Genomic DNA, 19600 nt, shown 5'->3' with positions numbered 1-19600 from the left:
GATGCTATCGGTATGAGGGAGGCAACACAGTGATGGGGTGGGAGAAAGGCCTCCCTGGCAGCTGCTGGCCTTGGAAATGGGAGTTGGCATACCACAGTTCTTAACCAGAAAAAGCAGTTTGGGGCCAGCAAAATGGTTCATCGGGTAAAAGCTCTTGCTGCCAAGCCTGCCAACCTCAGTTCAGTACTCAGGACCTATATGGTGGAAGGAGAGAACTGACTCCTACAAGGAGTCCTCTGAGCTTCGTTTGCACACAGTGGCACATGCATGCGTAGACAAACATACACTTACATGTGCACATAAAAATATAAAAGTTTTAATGAAACCATTTCTTACAGCCTTTTGATATATATATATATATATATATATATATATATATATATATGTTTTGATATATACTTGGAGAATATATCATATCATATATACTTATATGATATAAGATACTTCAAGCTTGGGCTAAAGCATCTGTAAGAAAAAAATCAGACTCTTTTCTTGGAGTGTCATGAGAGCCTAAACTCTCTAGGCTCTGGGCTATCTTAGTATGAAAGTGTAAAGTTGGAGACCTTTTGGCAGTTTGTAAGATGTTCCTGCTAAATTTTAAAAGCAATTGCTTGGTAGGCTGGAGAGATGGCTCAGCAGTTAAGAGCACTGGCTGCTCTTCCAGAGGACTCAGCACCAATGTGGCCGTTCACAACCCGCTGTAGCTCCAGTTGCAGGAGATCTGACGCCCTCTCTGGCCTCAAAGGGCATTGCATGTGCATGGTTCACAGATACACATGTAGGCAAACACCCATACACATAAAATAAAAATAAGATTTTAAAAAATTAATATAAACATTTATAACTAAGGTGGTTCTTCCTGTAACCTATCAAGCAGGAAGAAATCACTCAGCCTTGAAGTACACGTTTTAAAGAAGTTCATAAAGCTGAGCCGGGTGGTGGTGGCACATGCCTTTAATCCCAGCACTTGGGAGGCAAAGGCAGGCAGATCTCTCTGAGTTTGAGGCCAGCCTGGCCTCAGATCAAGTTCCAGGACAGGCTCCAAAGCTACATAGAGAAACCTTGTCTTGAAAAAAAAGAAAAAGAAAAAAGAAAAAAAGAAGTTCATAAAGCTAAAGCACATTGAATTAAAGGAGACTGAGGTTTTAATTTAGAACCTGGAGGAGAAAATGCTTCCAAGGTAGTGAAGGATTTGAGTCAGTATGGAAGGAGTCCATGGAAGAGACACCAGGCACATTAGAAGGCGTCAATGCAAGAATGGACTGTCCCTTCCTTGCCCTTCCGATCACTTTCTGCACACATGCTTCCTATCACTCTGAAGCTGTCAAGCAAAACAAAAGGTAGGCCCTGTAACAGCTGGAGAAACTGTCGAATTCTCAATAACGAGGAAGCCAGCTGCTTAACCAGCACACTTCCTGTGTGTGCCACAGCCAATGAAGACCAAGAAGCTACCTTGCTGGCGCGGTGCTCAGAGGGATCTTAGGGTGGCGAGAGACTGCTCTGTGTTTACTGCAATGGCAGTGTTTGTCAAGATCCATAGGCCACATGACCTAGAGTGAATCCTAACATAGACTGTGGACTTTGAAAGATCACGTTATGCCAAGGTAGTATGCTGTGCCAATTTAGGCACATCAGTCATAACAAATGTGCCACTGTGCAGCAGACACCCTTGTGTGGGGACAAAAGGTATGTGGGAACTCTACATTCTAATCCATTTTTTCCAAGAACATTGAACTGGAGAGATGGTTCAGCAGTAGAGGGCACATCACTCTTCCAGAGGACCCTAGTTCAGTCCTCACCCTTAGGTGGGTCACAATTGCCTGTAACTTCAGCACCAGGGGATCTGGGACCTCAGGTCTTCTTGGCACTCACACTCATGTGTACATACTGTACCTTCACATACATATAATCTTTAAAAGGTAAGTAAAACTGCTCCAGATGACATTTAGTCATCTTAAAGTAGCGCGCGCGCGTGCGTGAGTGTGTGTGTGTGTGTGTGTAAGGCACACATGACTCAAAAAGGAAGCTTACTTTACCTAGCCAAGAGTCATCCTGTTTGTGTTATATGCACTGAAGATCAAGAGCCAGCCTTGGTAGCACGGTGCTCAACTGCAGAACATCCTCATGTTGATGAAGGTGCAAAGTGCATCGCAGTGGTCTGACATGATGCCATTATGTAGTATTTTTAAGGTCCATATGAATCAGTGGGGGAATCCTGTTTTTAAACTGCAGGTGTTTTAGAAAAAAGGAGCAGGTGGAGAAGGAGGAAGGAGAGATAAAAGAAAGAAAAGTGGAGATGATACAGTTAAAGCGCAATGTTTACAGGTATGAAGATGTCACAGCTGGCCAGAAAGATGGCCGGCCCGGGGATAAAGGCACTTACAGCAAAGCCTGATGACCAGAGCTCACATAAAGTTAGAAAGAAACAAATACTCCACAAAGCTGTCCTCAGGCCTCCATAGGTGTGCCTTGACATTTACAACACACACACACACACACACACACACACACACACACACACACACACACACCATTCTGTAGATATACAAATTCTTTATTTTTAATGTTGATTTTTTAGTATATATGTTTTGCTTATGTGTATGTATGTGACTCAGATTTCTTGGAACTGGATTTAGAGACAGTTGTGATTTGTCCTGTGGGTGCTGGGGAATAAATCCTGGTCCTTTGGAAAAACAGGCAGTGTTCCTAACCACTGAGCCATCTCTGCAGACCATAAACTGGTTTTTGTTTTCATTTGGAGTGGGATACACATGTGTGGGTGACTGTGCATTTGTATTGCACACGCATGTAGAAGTCAACAAACTACCTCCAGTGTCCTTACTCCTCAAGAGCCATCGCCCCTGACTCTGTTTATATGTTTTTAGATTTTTTAAAACATTTATGTGTAGGGGCTGGAGAGATGGCTCCACCGTCAAGAGTATTTGTTGCTCTTCCAGAGGACTCAGGTTCAATTCCCAGCACCCACATGGTGGCTCACAACCATCTATAACCCCAGTTCCATGGGATCCAGAGCCCTCTTCTGTTCTCTGTGGCACCAGGGCCACACATGGTGCACAGACATACATGCGAACTATCCATGCACATAAAGTAAAAAAATTTTAAAAAAGATTTTTAAAAATGCATGTGCATCTGTGTGTTCCCACATACGTTTATATGCACTACATGAGTACCTCCTGGTACCCAAGGAGGTCAGAGAATTCCACACCCTGGAATCAAAATGACTGGCAGTTGCCACCATGTGGGTGCTTGGATGAGAATCCAGGTCTTCTGCAAGAGCAGTAAGTGCACGGGCCTGGCAGCTGCGGCCAGCAGAGGTAGACTGGCCCGGCAGAGGCAGTCAGGCACAGCAGGCGGCGTCGGAAACACAGTCGCAATAAAGACCAGAAACAGAGCTATTACCCACTGAAGAGCTAGTGAAAACAAACTCTTAATCAAAAGCTTGGAACAGGGACGCCTCTAACCCCAACACCCGGGGAAGAAGCTATCTCCGTGGGACAGAACCAGAACGAATCTGAACACTCTGTCTGAGGACAACCCAGGGCCCAGCTACTGATCCTGCGAAACCCAACAACTTGGAGGTGTTGGTGAGAATACCCCGCTCAGCTGAAATCGATCTGGGAGAGGATTCAGATGCCTACAGTTTGAAGTCTGAAGAAACAAGATCAGCTGAGGAGTTGACAAATAAACAAAACATGACCTGGGAACACAGAAGAAGGCGCTGCCCAGCCACCAAACCAGATCACCAGAATCATAAGTATATACTACACCGACTGAGATCAGCTGCCCCTGAAGAAACAGCCCAATAGCACCAATTTAACCAAGAACTCCTACTAAACCAAGACTAAAAATTAGAACAAGAGAGGCACTCTCAGACACAGACACCACCTGCACCGAGCAGAGGAAGAGATGAGTAGACGCCAGTGCAAAAATACAGGCAACAACATAAAGACCTATATGGCAACATCAGAACCTACTGATTCTACACCTGCAAGACCTGAACATACCAAGACAGAAGAAACAGAAGAAATCAACCCTAAAAATGACTTTAAGAAGATGGTAGAGGCCCTTAAAGAAGAAATAAAACATTCCCTTAAAGAGGAAATAAAAACTTACCTTAAAGAGGAAATGAAAAACTCCCTTAAAGAAGAAATAAAAACTTACCTTAAAGAGGAAATGAAAAACTCCATTAAAGAGAAAATAAAAACTTACCTTAAAGAGGAATGAAAAACTCCATTAAAGAGGAAATAAAGAAACTCCCTTAAAGAAATGGAAGAAAAAACGAACAAAAAATGGGAAGAAATCAAATCAAGCCAAGAAAAAGCAATTAAACAGATGAAAGAAACATTCCAAGATCTGAAAAATGAATTTGAGACAATAAAGAAAACACATGCTGAGGGAATGCTGGAAATAGAAATCCTGACTAAACGAACAGGAACTACAGAAACAAGCATAACCAACCGATTGCAAGAGATGGAACAGAAAATCTCTGACACTGAAGACACAATAGAGAAAATAGATTCGTCAGTCAAAGAAAACACTAAAGACAAAGAAGTCGTAACACAAAACGTCCAGGAAATTTGGGACACCATGAAAAGACCAAACCTAAGAATAATAGGGATAGAAGAAGGAGAAGAATACCAACTCAAAGGCACAGAAAATATATTCAACAAAATCATAGAAGAAAACTTTCCTAACCTAAAGAAAGAAATACCTATGAAGATACAAGAAGCTTACAGAACACCAAATAGGCTGGATCCAAAAATAAAGTCCCCTCGCCACATAATAATCAAAACACTAAACACACAGAACAAAGAAAAAATATTAAGAGCCGCAAAGGAAAAAGACCAAGTAACATATGAAGGCAAACCCATCAGAATAACACCAGACTACTCAATAAAGACTATGAAAGCTAGAAGATCATGGACAAATCTTATGCAGACACTAAGAGACCATGGATGCCAACCCAGACTATTATACCCAGCAAAACTCTCAGTCACCATAGGCGGAGTAAACAAAATATTTCAGGATAAAACCAGATTTAATCAATACCTGTCCACAAACCCAGCCCTACAGAAAGCACTAGAAGGGAAAATCCAACCCAAAGAAGCTAAACACATCCATGAAAAATCAAGCAATAGATAATCCCACACCAACATACACCACAGAAGGACAACACAACCACAAAAAATAACAGGAATTAACAATCACTGGTCATTAATATCCATCAATATCAATGGTCTCAACTCACCTATAAAAAGACACAGGCTAACAGAATGGATAAGAAAACAGGACCCATCCATCTGCTGCATACAAGAAACACACCTTAACTTCAAAGACAGACACTACCTCCGAGTAAAGGGCTGGGAAAAGGCTTTCCAAGCAAATGGACCTAAGAAACAAGCTGGTATAGCTATCCTAATATCTAATAAAATAGACTTCAAACTAAAATCAATCAAAAGAGATCAGGATGGACATTACATATTTATCACGGGAAAAATCCACCAAGATGAAGTCTCGATTCTAAACACTTATGCTCCAAATACAAAAGCACCCACATTCATAAAAGAAACACTATTAAAGTTTAAAATGCACATCATCAAACCCCACACATTAGTAGTGGGAGATTTTAACACACCAATCTCACCAAAAGACAGATCTACCAGACTGAAACTTAACAAAGTAATAAAGGACCTAACAGATGTTATGACTCAAATGGACTTAATAGATATCTACAGAACATTCCATCATAACACAAAAGAATATACCTTCTTCTCAGCACCCCATGGAACCTTCTCAAAAATTGACCACATGCTTGGACACAAAACAAATCTCAACAGATACAAAAAAATTGGAATAACCTCCTGTATTTTATCTGACCACCATGCCTTAAAGTTAGACCTCAACAACAACAAAAATTATAGAAAACCCACAAACTCAGGGAAACTGAATAATGCCCACCTGAAACATCAATGGGTCAAGGAAGAAATAAAGAAAGAAATTAAAGAGTTCCTAGAATTCAATGAAAATGAAAGTACAACATACCCAAACTTATGGGACACTATGAAAGCAGTGCTAGGAGGAAAATTCATAGCTCTAAATGCACACATAAAGAAGATGGAGCAGTCCCATACCAATGAATTAACAGCACAACTGAAAGCTCTAGAACAAAAAGAAACAAACTCACCCAGGAGAAATAGACACCAGGAAATAATCAAATTGAGGGCTGAAATCAACGAAATAGAAAACAAGAGAACAATACAAAAAAAATCAATGAAACAAAGAGTTGGTTCTTTGAAAAAAATCAACAAGATAGACAAACCCCTAGCCAAATTAACCAAAAGGCAAAGAGAGAGCACCCAAATTAGCAATATCAGAAATGAAAAGGGAGACATAACAACAGACAACGAGGAAATCCAGAGAATCATCAGATCATACTTTAAAAACCTGTATTCCACAAAAACAGAAAACCAGGGAGAAATGGACAATTTTCTGGATAAATACCACATACCAAAATTAAATCAAGACCAGATAAACCATTTAAATAGACCAATAACCCCTAAAGAAATAGAAACAGTCGCCGGGCGGTGGTGGCGCACGCCTTTAATCCCAGCACTCGGGAGGCAGAGGCAGGCGGATCCCTGTGAGTTCGAGGCCAGCCTGGACTACCAAGTGAGTTCCAGGAAAGGCGCAAAGCTACACAGAGAAACCCTGTCTCGAAAAACTAAAAAAAAAAAAAAAAAAAAAAAAAAAAAAAAAAAAAAAGAAATAGAAACAGTCATCAAAAGTCTCCCAACCAAAAAAAGCCCAGGACCAGATGGTTTCAGTGCAGAATTCTACCAGACTTTCAAAGAAGAACTAATACCAATCCTCTTCAAAGTGTTCCACACAATAGAAACAGAAGGAACACTACCAAACTCTTTTTATGAGGCTACAATTACCCTGATACCCAAACCACACAAAGGTGCAACAAAGAAAGAGAACTACAGACCAATCTCCTTCATGAACATTGATGCAAAAATACTCAACAAAATATTGGCAAACCAAATCCAAGAATACATCAAAACAATTATCCATCACGACCAAGTAGGATTCATCCCAGGGATGCAAGGATGGTTCAACATACAAAAATCAGTCAATGTAATACACCATATAAACAAACTGAAAGAAAAAATCCACATGATCATCTCCTTAGATGCTGAAAAAGCCTTTGACGAAATCCAACACCCCTTCATGATAAAGGTCTTAGAAAGATCAGGAATACAAGGAACATTTCTAAACATAATAAAAGCAATTTATAGCAAGCCAACAGCAAACATCAAATTAAATGGAGAGAAACTCAAAGCAATACCACTAAATTCAGGAACAAGACAAGGCTGTCCACTCTCCCCGTATTTATTCAATATAGTACTAGAAGTTCTAGCTAGAGCAATAAGACAACAAAAGGAGATCAAATGAATACAAATTGGCAAGGAAGAAGTCAAACTTTCACAATTTGCAGATGATATGATAGTATACATAAGTGACCCCAAAAACTCTACCAGGGAACTCCTACAGCTGATAAACTCCTTCAGTAAAGTGGCAGGATACAAGATCAACTCAAAAAAATCAGTAGCCCTCCTATACACAAATGATAAAAGGGCTGAGAAAGAAGTCAGAGAAACATCACCCTTTACAATAGCCACAAATAATATAAAATACCTTGGGATAACAATAACTAAACAAGTGAAGGACCTTTTTGACAAGAACTTTAAATCTCTAAAGAAAGAAATTGAAGAAGATATCAGAAAATGGAAGGATCTCCCATGCTCATGGATAGGTAGGATTAACATAGTAAAAATGGCAATCTTACCAAAAGCAATCTACAGATTCAATGCAATCCCCATCAAAATCCCAACACAATTCTTCACAGACTTGGAAAGAAAAATACTCAACTTCATATGGAAAAACAAAAGACCCAGGATAGCTAAAAGAATCCTATACAATAAAGCAACCTTTGGAGGCATCACCATCCCTGACCTCAAACTCTACTATAGAGCGATAGTAATAAAAAACAGCTTGGTACTGGTATAAAAACCAACATACGGACCAATGCAATCAAATTGAAGACCCTGACATTAATCCATGCACATATGAACACCTGGTTTTTGACAAAGGAGCCAAAACTATACAATGGAAAAAAGAAAGTATCTTCAACAAATGGTGCTGGCACAACTGGATGTCAATATGTAAAAGATTACAAATAGATCCATATCTGTCACCATGCACAAAACTCAAGTCCAAGTGGATCAAAGACCTGAACATAAATCCAGTTACACTAAACTTAATAGAAAAGAAAGTAGGAAGCACTCTTGAATGCATTGGCACCGGAAACCATTTCCTAAATAAAACAACAACAGCACAGACCCTGAGCACAACAATTAATAAATGGGACCTCTCGAAACTGAGAAGCTTTTGCAGGGCAAAAGACACAGTCAATAAGACAAAAAGACACCCAACAGATTGGGAAAAGATCTTCACCAACCCCACATCTGACAGAGGATTGATCTCCACAGTATATAAAGAACTCAAGAAACTAGACATCAAAATTCTGAACAGTCCAATTTAAAAATGGGCTAAAGAGCTAAATAGAGAATTCACAAAACAAGAAATACAAATGGCTGAAAGACATTTAAAGAAATGCTCAACATCCTTAATCATCAGAGAAATGCAAATCAAAACGACTCTGAGATACCACCTTACACCTGTCAGAATGGCTACGATCAAAAACACCAATGATAGTCAATGTTGGAGAGGATGTGGAGCAAAGGGAACACTCCTCCACTGTTGGTGGGAATGTAAACTTGTACAACCACTGTGGAAATCAGTATGGCAGTTTTTCAGAAAATTAGGAAGCGAACTACCTCAAGACCCATCCATCCCACTCTTGGGCATATACCCAAGGAATGCTGATTCATACCATAAAGATACATGCTCAGCTATGTTCATGGCAGCACTATTTGTAATAGCCAGAACCTGGAAACAACCTAGATGCCCGTGTCAATGGAAGAATGGATGAAAAAAATGTGGTACATATACACAATGGAGTACTACTCAGCAGAGAAAAACAATGAAAGCATGAAATTTGCAGGCAAATGGATGGAACTAGAAAAAAATCATCCTGAGTGAGGTAACCCAAACCCAGAAAGACAGTCATGGTATGTACTCACTCATAAGTGGATTCTAGATATAAAATAAAGAACAATCAGACCACAACCCATAGAACCATAGAGGCTATATATATAGCATGGAGGTCCCTAGGACAACTGTGGCTTATACTAAATTTCGGTTTTACTCAATTATTGAAAAAAAAAATAGCCAAATGAATGGAAACACATGAACTATGAACCAAAGGCTGAGGGGCCCCCAGCTGGATCAGGCCCTCTGAATAGGTGAGACAGTTGATTGGCTTGATCAGTTTGGGAGGCAACTAGGCAGTGTGACCAAGGCCTGTGCTCATTGCATGAGTTGGCTGTTTGAAACCTGGAGCTTATGCAGGGACACTTGGCTCAGGCTGGGAGGAAGGGACTGGACCTGCCTGGACTGAGTCTACCAGGTTGGTCGCAGTCCTGGGGGAGGATTTGCCCTGGAGGAGGTGGGAATGGGGGGTGGACTGGGGGTAAGGGGAGGGAGTGGGAGGGGGAGAATAGGGGAGCCCATGGCTGATATGTAGAACTGAATGGTATTGTAAAATAAAGTAAAATAAATAAAAATAAATTTTAAAAAAAAGAGCAGTAAGTGCTCTTAACGGCTGGAGCAGTCTCTCCCACTCCTGGCTCATGTTTTAATACAGGCTCTCTCACTGAGATAACTGTGAAACACCATATGGGTGCTGGGAATTGAATCTGGGTCCTCTGGAAGAGCATCCAGTGCTCTTAACCATCTCTCCAGCCCTGATGTAGCATTCTTAATCATCCCAGGAAGTTCATGTGAACAGAGAAACAGATCTCCACAGTGTACTGCTCTTGTGTGGTTAAGCATAATACACAGAATATATGTTCTTTTTTATTTGCCCAAAGTACACTCTTGTGTGGTGAGACACACTCCTTACTAACCCTAATCAGTCTGTGTCAGCTGGGTAAAGGTGAGGCTCCTTCTCATCCCCAAATTTTATATGTAGGACACAGGTGTGGCAATGAACATCCACCTTTGGATATGATTGGTTCATGCACGAAACAGGATCTAAGCTAGGTACAGTAGTCATCCATGGGGATCTGCTAGTCTCCTGGTCCTTTCTCTTCTTCCTTAATGAATCATAAAAACTATGTACATCCAGAGCTGCTAGGGTCTGCTTTTTCTTGCATATGCAGAGAGCTCACCACAAAATAGGTCAAATTACAGAAATTTGTTCCAGATGTGGAACTAAGAGGAAGAAAAACACACATACACAGAATAATGCTGGTAATGACATTGAACTGCTGGGTCTAATAATGTCAGACCTTCCCCTAGGTGACTAGCATATATTCATTAACATTTATTTATGTTTTGCTTAGAGGACTTTGAGTTGATCTTATTGATAGTCATCACATCCATCTTTCATGGAAGACTTTCCCAAACAAATCACGTCCTACTGTTAACATAAAATGTGCTTCCACTGAGGCTGGGTGATGGGAAGTGGGTATGGGACTCAAACAGAACAGCTGCAGCTGAGACACATGGTTTCAATGTATATGGGAGAGAAATCATGAAAATCAGCAGAGATCAGCATCCAAATTGAACGACAGCATTGATCTTTATGGTCACACATCTGTTAGATCCTACCTTGCCAATACACATCTTTTCAAAATCCAAAACAAGCAAAAAAAAAAAAACTGCTTACAGCCCATTATTCTGGTCTTCAGGATAGAGACAGAATTGTTTCCTGTTTCCTGATCACAGATAGAAGTTATCCTAGAAGTTTCCGGGACCTGACTAATTTAGGGAGGCAGAGGAATGCTCAAACCTTTCCAGGACCAAGGGGAAGATTCACAACTCAAGAGACAACCAAGTCTTTCCTTTGTAATGAGACTTCACTGCCAGTGCTGTGATCCTTAGCTGAACTGACACTTTGAGAGGGCCCAGCTCAAGACTCTTGACAGTTCAGGACCAACCCCAGCACCCCTGTGGACCACTCTCTATGACACGGGCTTGATGAAGCCATAATCCATGCACTTGATGAGACATTCCCGGGCCGTCTGAACCACAGTTGCTCTCTTCTCATCCGGCTCCTGTTTTCCCACCACGGTCAGGATCTCCAGCAGTTCGCTCTCCACCAGCTTCCTGGCCAGCTCAGCATCCGCTGACAGCAGGTTGTAGGCAATGACCAGGCCCCGGTGTTGCACTGATAACTGGTCATGCAGGCAAAGCCGCTGTAGGATCTCCAGCCACTGCGTTGTCTGCAGAGTGGAAATGGGTAAGCAAGGATTTGAGAAATCGGTGAGGAGGCAGAAAGAAGACTCGACAACCAAGAGAAACAGAAGGTATCAGCCATACCCACAGCTAAGTAACTTGGCTATGACCACATATCTGTAAATAGTAATAAACTAAAATGGGCCCACAGCCCTTATCCATTTTATTTGTTTATTTAAGATTTATTTATTTATTATGTGTACAGTGTTCTGTCTGCATGTATGTCTGCATGCCAGAAGAGGGCACCAGATCTCATTAGAGATGGTTGTGAGCCACCATGTGGTTGCTGGGGATTAAACTCAGGTCCTCTGGAAGAGCAGCCACTGCTCTTAATGGCTAAGCCATCTCTCCAGCCCATTATTTATTTATCTATTTTTTTTTTAATTCATTCTGCCTGTGTTTGTATGTGTGTGGTATGCATGTATGTATGCATGCTCGGAGGCCTGAAATCGATGTATGTCAGTTGCCTTTTTCAATCACACTCCACTTTTTTGTTTGGTTTTGTTATTTGAGACAGAGTTTCTCTGTGTAGAACTAGCTGTCCTGGATCTTGGTCTGTAGACCAGGCTGGCCTCAGACTCACAGAGATCTGCCTGCCTCTGCCTCCCGAGGACTGAGATTAAAGGCACGCGCCACCACTGCCTGGCTCACAGTCCACTTTTATTTGGAGAGGTAGCATCTCTCAATTGAACCCAGAGCTCATTGAGCAGCTGCATTAGCTAGCCAGTTTGTCCCTGGAGTGCTGGGATTACAGGCATCCACAATACCTGCCTGGTTTTTACATGGTTGCTAGAGATCCGAGCCCTGGTCCTCATGCCTGCACAACAAATACTTTATCCACTGAGCTCTCTCCCCAGCCCCCATCTATTTATTTTTTTAAACCTCTTGAGAAGCAGAAAGATAGGCTCCCTGAACATCTCAGCAGAATGAAGATGCAGAATGCTAAGGAGAGTCTTCAAGGGGGGAACATGGATGATGCTCCCTTCTATCAAGCCAGGTGCCCTTTGAGACAAGAGCTCCAGGCATGTTCTCCAGCCCTGGTTTGGACTGGAATAAACAAAGAATCCTCGGTGAATTCTCTCATTCCTTCTCCATCCACCGTCCACAATCATGAGGATAGTTGGCCGTTGTGTGTCAGTGCTCAGCCACCCTCACCACCCTAGGAGACAGACAGCGAGGAAGCTGGAAGCACAGCCAGGCGTGACTCCTGGCACTGCATGCACACACGTGAGACAGCAGAGTAGAGCCAACATCTGTATACATCTGCATACGTTTGGATTCAGAGAGAGCCATCCTCAGGCCCCATTCAGCACTTGCCATCTGCCCGGCCTCACCTAAGTTATGTGCCTCAAGATTCTCATCTGGCACTGTGCTTCTGCTAACGCCATTTCTAAACCTGTTTCCCAATGGGGGAAAAAATGAGAATATTAATAATCCCCTACCTGCCAGGATGATTGGGAATATTAAATGATGTAATATGTGCGTATGTCATATACATATACATATCCCCTTAGGGCAGCATCCCACTTATGAGACGTGCCAAGAATCACCAACCTGTCCTGGTTGACCATGTGTCCATTGGAGCCATTGTGTCTAGTTACTCCATGAGAAGCAACTCTAAGGCATTGGCTTCTAAGTGTGGTCCCCAGGCCAGGAGTTCCCTCCCATACCCCAATCTACTGAATCGGAATACCAATAGAAACTGTTCTAACTATCTCAATGGGTGATGCCTAAAAGCATGATAGTTTTGAAGCGTCTGCCATAGTAAAGGAGACTGAAGTCCAGAGTCCACACAGGATAAACAGTACCCAGTAGAGAACTCTAGTGACGGGACAAAAAAGCCTACATGGAACTCAGAGACCAACACACACACACACACACACACACACACACACACACACACACACACACAGCCTTCAGTTGACCATGTAAAGGAGCCAGTCTCTACCCCAGATCCAGATACGAGCATGTTTGAACTGAGCTGACCTTTCCACTCCAATGGAAATGAATGCCCATGAGCTAGGCTCTGTGTGGGGAGATGAAAAAAGTCTCATGCTTGAGACTAACAATAGTATTCCCACTATACCTGCTGAGGTGCCCATAGTCTTACCAGAATAGCCTGGCATCCTGTCCATGGCAGGGAACTTACAGCCTCTACCAAACCACAGCAGCTTCCTTCAGTGTCCCAACCCCTTCCACACTTCCCTGAGGAACTCATGAGCCCCTCAACAGTAATGTGCACCATGTTGTTATCATTCTTCAGGAGGGCTTACATGCGCCCACAAAGGCAGTGGGACAGTATGGTCTGAAGGCTGGTATACCTCACCCAGCTCCCTCCTGTCCCCAGCCTGCTCTTACCACCTGCGTCATCTTGAGGCATAGTTTCTTGTGTGCTGCGGTCAGCATGGCCAAGGCCCCAGCTGCTGCGTTCTGCAGCTTATCATCATCCTCTCCGCAGAGCAGCACCACCAGCTTTAGACGGTCATTCCCATCGGCCAGGAACCTCTCCTGAACCTGTTCCGGGGCAGGTGTGTGACTCAATGAGAGATGTCCCATGCCTGCACCTCCCAAGGACAGAAAGAGGCAGCTGAAGATCCCTGACCTAGGATCTCTGGGAGATTTGCTTTGAGCTGTTTCTGCATAAAGCTCTTCCCTGATTGCCTGAGTGAAGGGGGCTACAAATGCCCGAAGCCAAAAGGCTAAAGAAAAAAAAGGCCATTTCCCACCTCCCCTATATTGTGTAGTCTGCCTATTCCTGGCATCTCCACTCTAGGAAAAGCTGTAACTTCTCTTTGGGGAATACAGACTGCTTCCCCCACAGCCCTGGGCTTTTGTGATCTGCTGTGAAATGAATTTGCTGTCCCCAAAAGCGTGGGGACTTGTACAGATGCAGGAGCAATTAGGGAGTTTGCCTGATATTGGGGAGTGGGTGTCCTGTCTCCACCAGATGAGACTGAAGCATCCCAAACACCTGAAAGCAGAAGCTGCCCGATGCCCATCCAGCACTCTGACCTGTCACAAAGAGGTCTTAAGGCCCCATGGTATCTTACTGCCATACTTTACATGACAGTAAAAATCTAGCGGGTCAAGTTTAAGGACATTCTATTGAAGCAAACTGTAGATCTCTGAAAGAGGATAAAGGTCACAGATACTCCGATAAGAGTCTCCTTCTGCATCTCCCTGGATCTGGAGTAGTGGCCATCAAAGGGGAGGTATGAAAGAAGTCAGTATGGCCCTCTCTTCTGGGGACCAGCTGGAAGCCACTAGAAGCAGCTGTCCCACCAAGGACTACAGCCCTCTCCTCTCCTACACCTTGATGTGGCCATGACCTAGTTATCACTGATGGAGTGGAAGCCGAGTTGAGCTGTGTCACTGACAGGCCACCTTGGGTAAGTGGCACAGTTCTCCTTCTATGGTCGTTCCTACTCACTACCAAACAGAGATCACTCCAGGGTGGCAGGAGGGCGGCACTTCTTGATGCCCCACAAGGCTTGGATTCCTAGTCACTGTGTAGACAAGCCACCAACTCAATGGCACTCCAGCATGACCAGAAATAAACCTCTGTCCCTTAAGTCTGCTATGTAGTTTGATTCTCTTGTTGCAGCAGCAGGTGATCCCCCCAGGGAAGGTTGCCTCCTCTTTCACAATGCCCTCTTTGTACCCCACCACCATCCCTGACTCCTTGGACACACCCTTTTCCTCCCATATAACTGCCAGGTCCTAGATCAGCCTTAGGCCAGCCCCTTGGTGGACTTAATCTCTGCTGATTGGGTTTCATAAATTGGGTTTTCCTCCATGTGGTAGTTAGAATAAAAATGGCCCCATAGGCTCATATGTTTGAATACTTGGCCCCAGTTGGTGGAACTGTTTGGGAAGGAAAAGGAGGCGTGGCTTTGTGGAAGAGGTGTGTCACTGGAGGTGGGGGTTTTGAGGTTTCAAGACTCCTGTGATTCCTGCTGCTCTCTCTTCTCATTGTGGTTGTTGTGCATCGAGATGTGAGTTCCCAATTGTTCCCTTGGTCTGTCATCACGAACTCTAACCCTCCAAAACTGTACACCAAATCAAATGCTTTCTGTAATAAGTTGCCTTAGTTCTGGTGTTTTATAACAACACTATAAAAGTAAGTAAGACACTCTGGTAACAGGAGGGGGTCTAAGACTTGAATTAGGTATAGAGGTGAAAAGTCTCCGGCCTCACATGTCCTTGCACGAGGGCTCAGATTCCGGAAGTGTCTCAGATCTGGACCTGTCATGTCTCTGATGTACCTTGCAAGCACAGTGATGCTTGGTCACCATGAGAAGAAGATACTCATTAGAGGTTCATAATATGTCCTGTTTCTTGACCATGAAGCCCTATGGTATGTCCTTAATTTCTTTTCTTATCTTTCCTTTTTTTAGACAGGATTTCTCTGTGTAACAGCTCTGGCTGTCCTGGAACTCACTCTGTAGACCAGGCTAGCCTTGAACTCACAGAGATCCGCCTGCCTCTGTCTCCTGAGTGCTGGAATTGAAGGTGTGCGCCACCACCGCCCAGCTCATTTTCTTTGTAGATCTTATGATTACTCAGTGGTAAATACAGCTATGGTGCATTGCAGGTTTCATGGACCTAGTGATATTCATAGTGAGCTGTTCTAAAGTGACTCAGAACTGCTTTAGCATTTCTTTACTGTCCTGTGGATCTTTAGTGATGACAAGTGGTCTAGCCTCTCTTAGCCTCCAAGCTGGGAGCCCTGATCTCCCAGCTGCCTTGCTATGACATTATTTAGGCTTAATTAACTTAGAAAAAAAGGCACCTTCCATCTCACTAAGACCAAGATTCAGCTTCATTACACTATGAATATGTTTCCTTAGGACCCCTACAGGGAAAGAGGGTCCTAATCTAGGTGTGATCTGGGGACTCCTGGGTTCTCAGATCAAAATGCTGCTTTGGTATCGTCTCATGGCCCCCAGCCTTATCCCAAGGCCAACATTCATGTCTTGGTTACCCCATCCCCTAGAGCCCCAGCCTCATCCCAAGCCTGATGCTCACACCTTGGTCACCCTGTCCTCCAGAGCCCCAGCCTTACCTCCTTGTTGAGCACCATGTTACACATGCATTCAGTGGCTGCCTGCCGTAGTTGGTCATGGTTTTCAAACATGTAGTTCTCAATGTCTGGCAGGGCCTTCTCCTTGAAGATCTTCTGCCTGGAGTGGAGGGGAAGGGACAGAGAGCCTTGGGTCCCCAGCGGTGAGTATGTGAGACTGGTCATGCAGGGTTCTTCCTCTATCTTCATGGAGTCCCTCCCACATCCTCAGCCTATACAGTGTAAAGGGCACTGGGCCCACCCCAGAAGAGACACCAATGGATATAAATTAAATGACATCAATGTCTCTAGGTCACAGCAAAGGGCTCCAGGATGAATGTGTCACCCCACTGGAGATAGTTATTATTATTATTATTATTATTATTATTATTATTATTATTACTACTACTACTACTATTATTGGAAAAGGAAATTCTCTTCTATTCCTGCTGTATGTGAGGTCAAGAGCTACACTGTGACCAGGAGAGAGAAGAAAAGTCCATCTGAAAGTTAAGACAACAGAGGGGAGGGGAGAGAAGGGGACTGGATGACCAGTAAGCAGACAACTTCATAATCCCTGCATCAAACCACACCTGACTGGTTTATCCCAAACTTAATTTGCATGAGTCAGTATGCTTCCTTAATTCAAGAGCCAGTTAGGCTAGGTTGTCTGCCACTTAAAACCACAACACAATACAGTCTGCTTCCAAGAAGGGATACCAATTAACCCTTCCATCCACCCGGCTGTGCCTTTGTGATGTCAGCTTTATACAGTCCTGGTGTGTTTTGATAGGGTGCCAGCTCAAACCCCCTCCTGTCCTTGTTTCATATCTGACGCGGTCATCCAAGCAGAGGAGTCAGTACACGATCCGTACAAAGCTTCAACCAAACGCTCTTCGGACACCTCTGTGTACCTCTGCCCTCCCCACCTGGCCCACTTACCTAAGTTTGTCACTGCGCCCAGACAGGTTGGTGAGTCCTAGGAGAGCCTCATAGTTCTGAAGCCCATCCCTCTGTGTGTCCAGGAGACTCACGAGGGGCCGCACCACCTCATACACCTGTGGGGGTTGACACAGGTCAGGTGAGATTCCCGCATTTCCCAGTCTCTTGCATCGGACGCTTTACATTTCCAAAGCCCTTTCTCTCCCGTATTCTGTCTGGTTTAATCTGCACGGTGATCCTGAGAGGCTAAATTGTTCCCCCCCCCCTTTTTTTTTTTTTTTTACTGTTCCAATGAGAAAGCTGAGTTCAGGAGGATAATCATATTCACTAGAGGTAGAGCCAGGGCTGGTGTCCAGGTGTTGCTGATTCATTATCCTCCCTGTGACAACACCACGACCCTTTCTTAGCAGAAAAGACACGGGGACAGAGTCCTAAGAGCAATGGAGCATCCCTCCCTTGCTTCTCATACCCACCCGCTCCCCGGGGAAGGCGATGTCTGGATTGGAGACAGCAGCAATCTTGGCTAGCCCATGGGCTGCCTTCACCTTGCCAACATCTGTGCCCTCCAAAGCCAGAGGGATCAGGGCCTGCAAGAGAGAGCACAGTCACTAGCCAGCCATAGACATCCAGAGGCCTCCCTCTCCCTCCTCTAGCTCCAGCTGCCCTCTCTCTGTCTGTCTGTCTCATCAGAGATTCATAGAATAATCAGCTCTGGAGCACTGTTCCTATCTGGACAAAGTCCCAAAGGCTCATGTGTGTGAGGCTTGGTCCCCGGCTGTGGTGTGATGGGAAAGTGACTGGACCCTGAGAGTTCTGATCTAATCCTCAGATTAACCCTTTGATCTGCTCACAGCTGAAGGGGCTATTCGGAGGAAAGCCCTGGTCAGAGGGAGTGTGACTTTAATGGGTGTTGTAGGGGTATTTGCTCCGCCCATGACCTTGGGCTATAAGGCCAGAAGGAGGCAGAAAGGGAGAAGGGTCACAGGCCCTTGCTCCCTGATGCCTGTGAGGTGGATTCCCTCCTGTCAGATCAGAGGACAACTTCAGCTGTCTGCTCCATTCTGTATTCCTGGTGTATTTCCTCAATTTATATCTGAATAAATCCCTATTACCTATTAAATAAACAGATCAATCACGTGGATTGATCTTAATAGGATGCATCTCGTTTCCCTCCCTCCCCTTTCCCTCTCTTCCCTCCCACTCACTCCTGAGTCATAAATTGAGCAACTTTGCTTGGCTTCACACTCCGACACCGTGAGGTTCTGCCCCATCATCACTGATCACAGTGAGCCCATCATGGACCAGAACCTCTAAGAACATAAACCCAAAGCAATCTTTCTTCCTCTTCAGTTCTCATCTCAGACGTTTGTCACAGGGACAAAAGTCTAACACCATATAAATCTATTAATACCTGTCAAGGATTCACCACCCTGGTTCCCAGGGACTATCAAGGGCCCTTACCTTCACTCCGCCCTCCATTTTGGAAAAAAAAAATAATCAATAGATTTCTTACTAGGCACTGGCCTAAAATCTCAGCATGCAGGAGGAGGAAGCAGGAAGATTACAACGGTTTCAAGTCCAGCCTGGATTACATATATGATAAGAACTTAGCTAGCCTGGGCTATATGGTAAGACTCTGTCTCAATCCATAATAATAATAACAATAATAATAATAATTAATAACTATGGGTTTTTTTACATTTTGCCCAAGATAAATCTAACCCTAATAGCCAGTGTTTATTGGGCAGCTACTGGGAATTGAATGTATCTAACCTACTTCCCATGTCTATCTGAGAAGTGAGACTGTGACTCCTCTCCATTTTGCTGCAGAAAAAATTACAGTGCAAAGGGAGTAGAGTGCCCGTGTTTGCACAACTAAAAAGCAGAAGAGCAAAGCTCCACTGCATGGCTTGTGTGGGGAAGCCCTTGATCTGCCTTCACACCAGCCAGAACGGCAGGGAGAGTGCCTGAGATTCCAAAGTAGATACCGACATCATCAATTCAAGAAGGAACCAGCTTGGGCCTGTGAATTAGACAGTGCAGATAACTAGGTGAGTGTATTTCAGGAAATTAAAAAGGTTTGAATCACATGATTTTGGGGTGAGACAAGGGAGACTCATATATATACATGTGTATGTAGCATGTGCAGGC

The 19600-nt window shown here is 43.8% G+C and overlaps 1 protein-coding gene across 1 annotated transcript in view; it reads right to left on the bottom strand.

The window, feature by feature from the left end:
* Positions 1-10049: 10049 nt before the first annotated feature.
* The window catches only part of Unc45b (unc-45 myosin chaperone B), a 33467-nt gene continuing 23916 nt past the window's right edge, over positions 10050-19600 (bottom strand). The window contains exons 16-20 of the mRNA XM_006990082.3: positions 17923-18036; positions 17450-17565; positions 16511-16628; positions 13804-13959; positions 10050-11432 (exon numbers count right to left, since the gene is read on the bottom strand). Of these exons, the coding sequence (XP_006990144.2) occupies positions 11172-11432; positions 13804-13959; positions 16511-16628; positions 17450-17565; positions 17923-18036 (765 nt within the window). The 3' untranslated portion in view covers positions 10050-11171. The remainder of the gene's footprint in view (positions 11433-13803; positions 13960-16510; positions 16629-17449; positions 17566-17922; positions 18037-19600) is intronic.

This window comes from Peromyscus maniculatus, chromosome 8 (assembly GCF_049852395.1).
Source record: "Peromyscus maniculatus bairdii isolate BWxNUB_F1_BW_parent chromosome 8, HU_Pman_BW_mat_3.1, whole genome shotgun sequence".
In the NCBI taxonomy this organism is placed as follows: domain Eukaryota; kingdom Metazoa; phylum Chordata; class Mammalia; order Rodentia; family Cricetidae; genus Peromyscus; species Peromyscus maniculatus.
The sequence above is the reverse complement of the archived record's forward strand: the minus strand, read 5'-3'. Positions and strand labels throughout refer to the sequence as shown.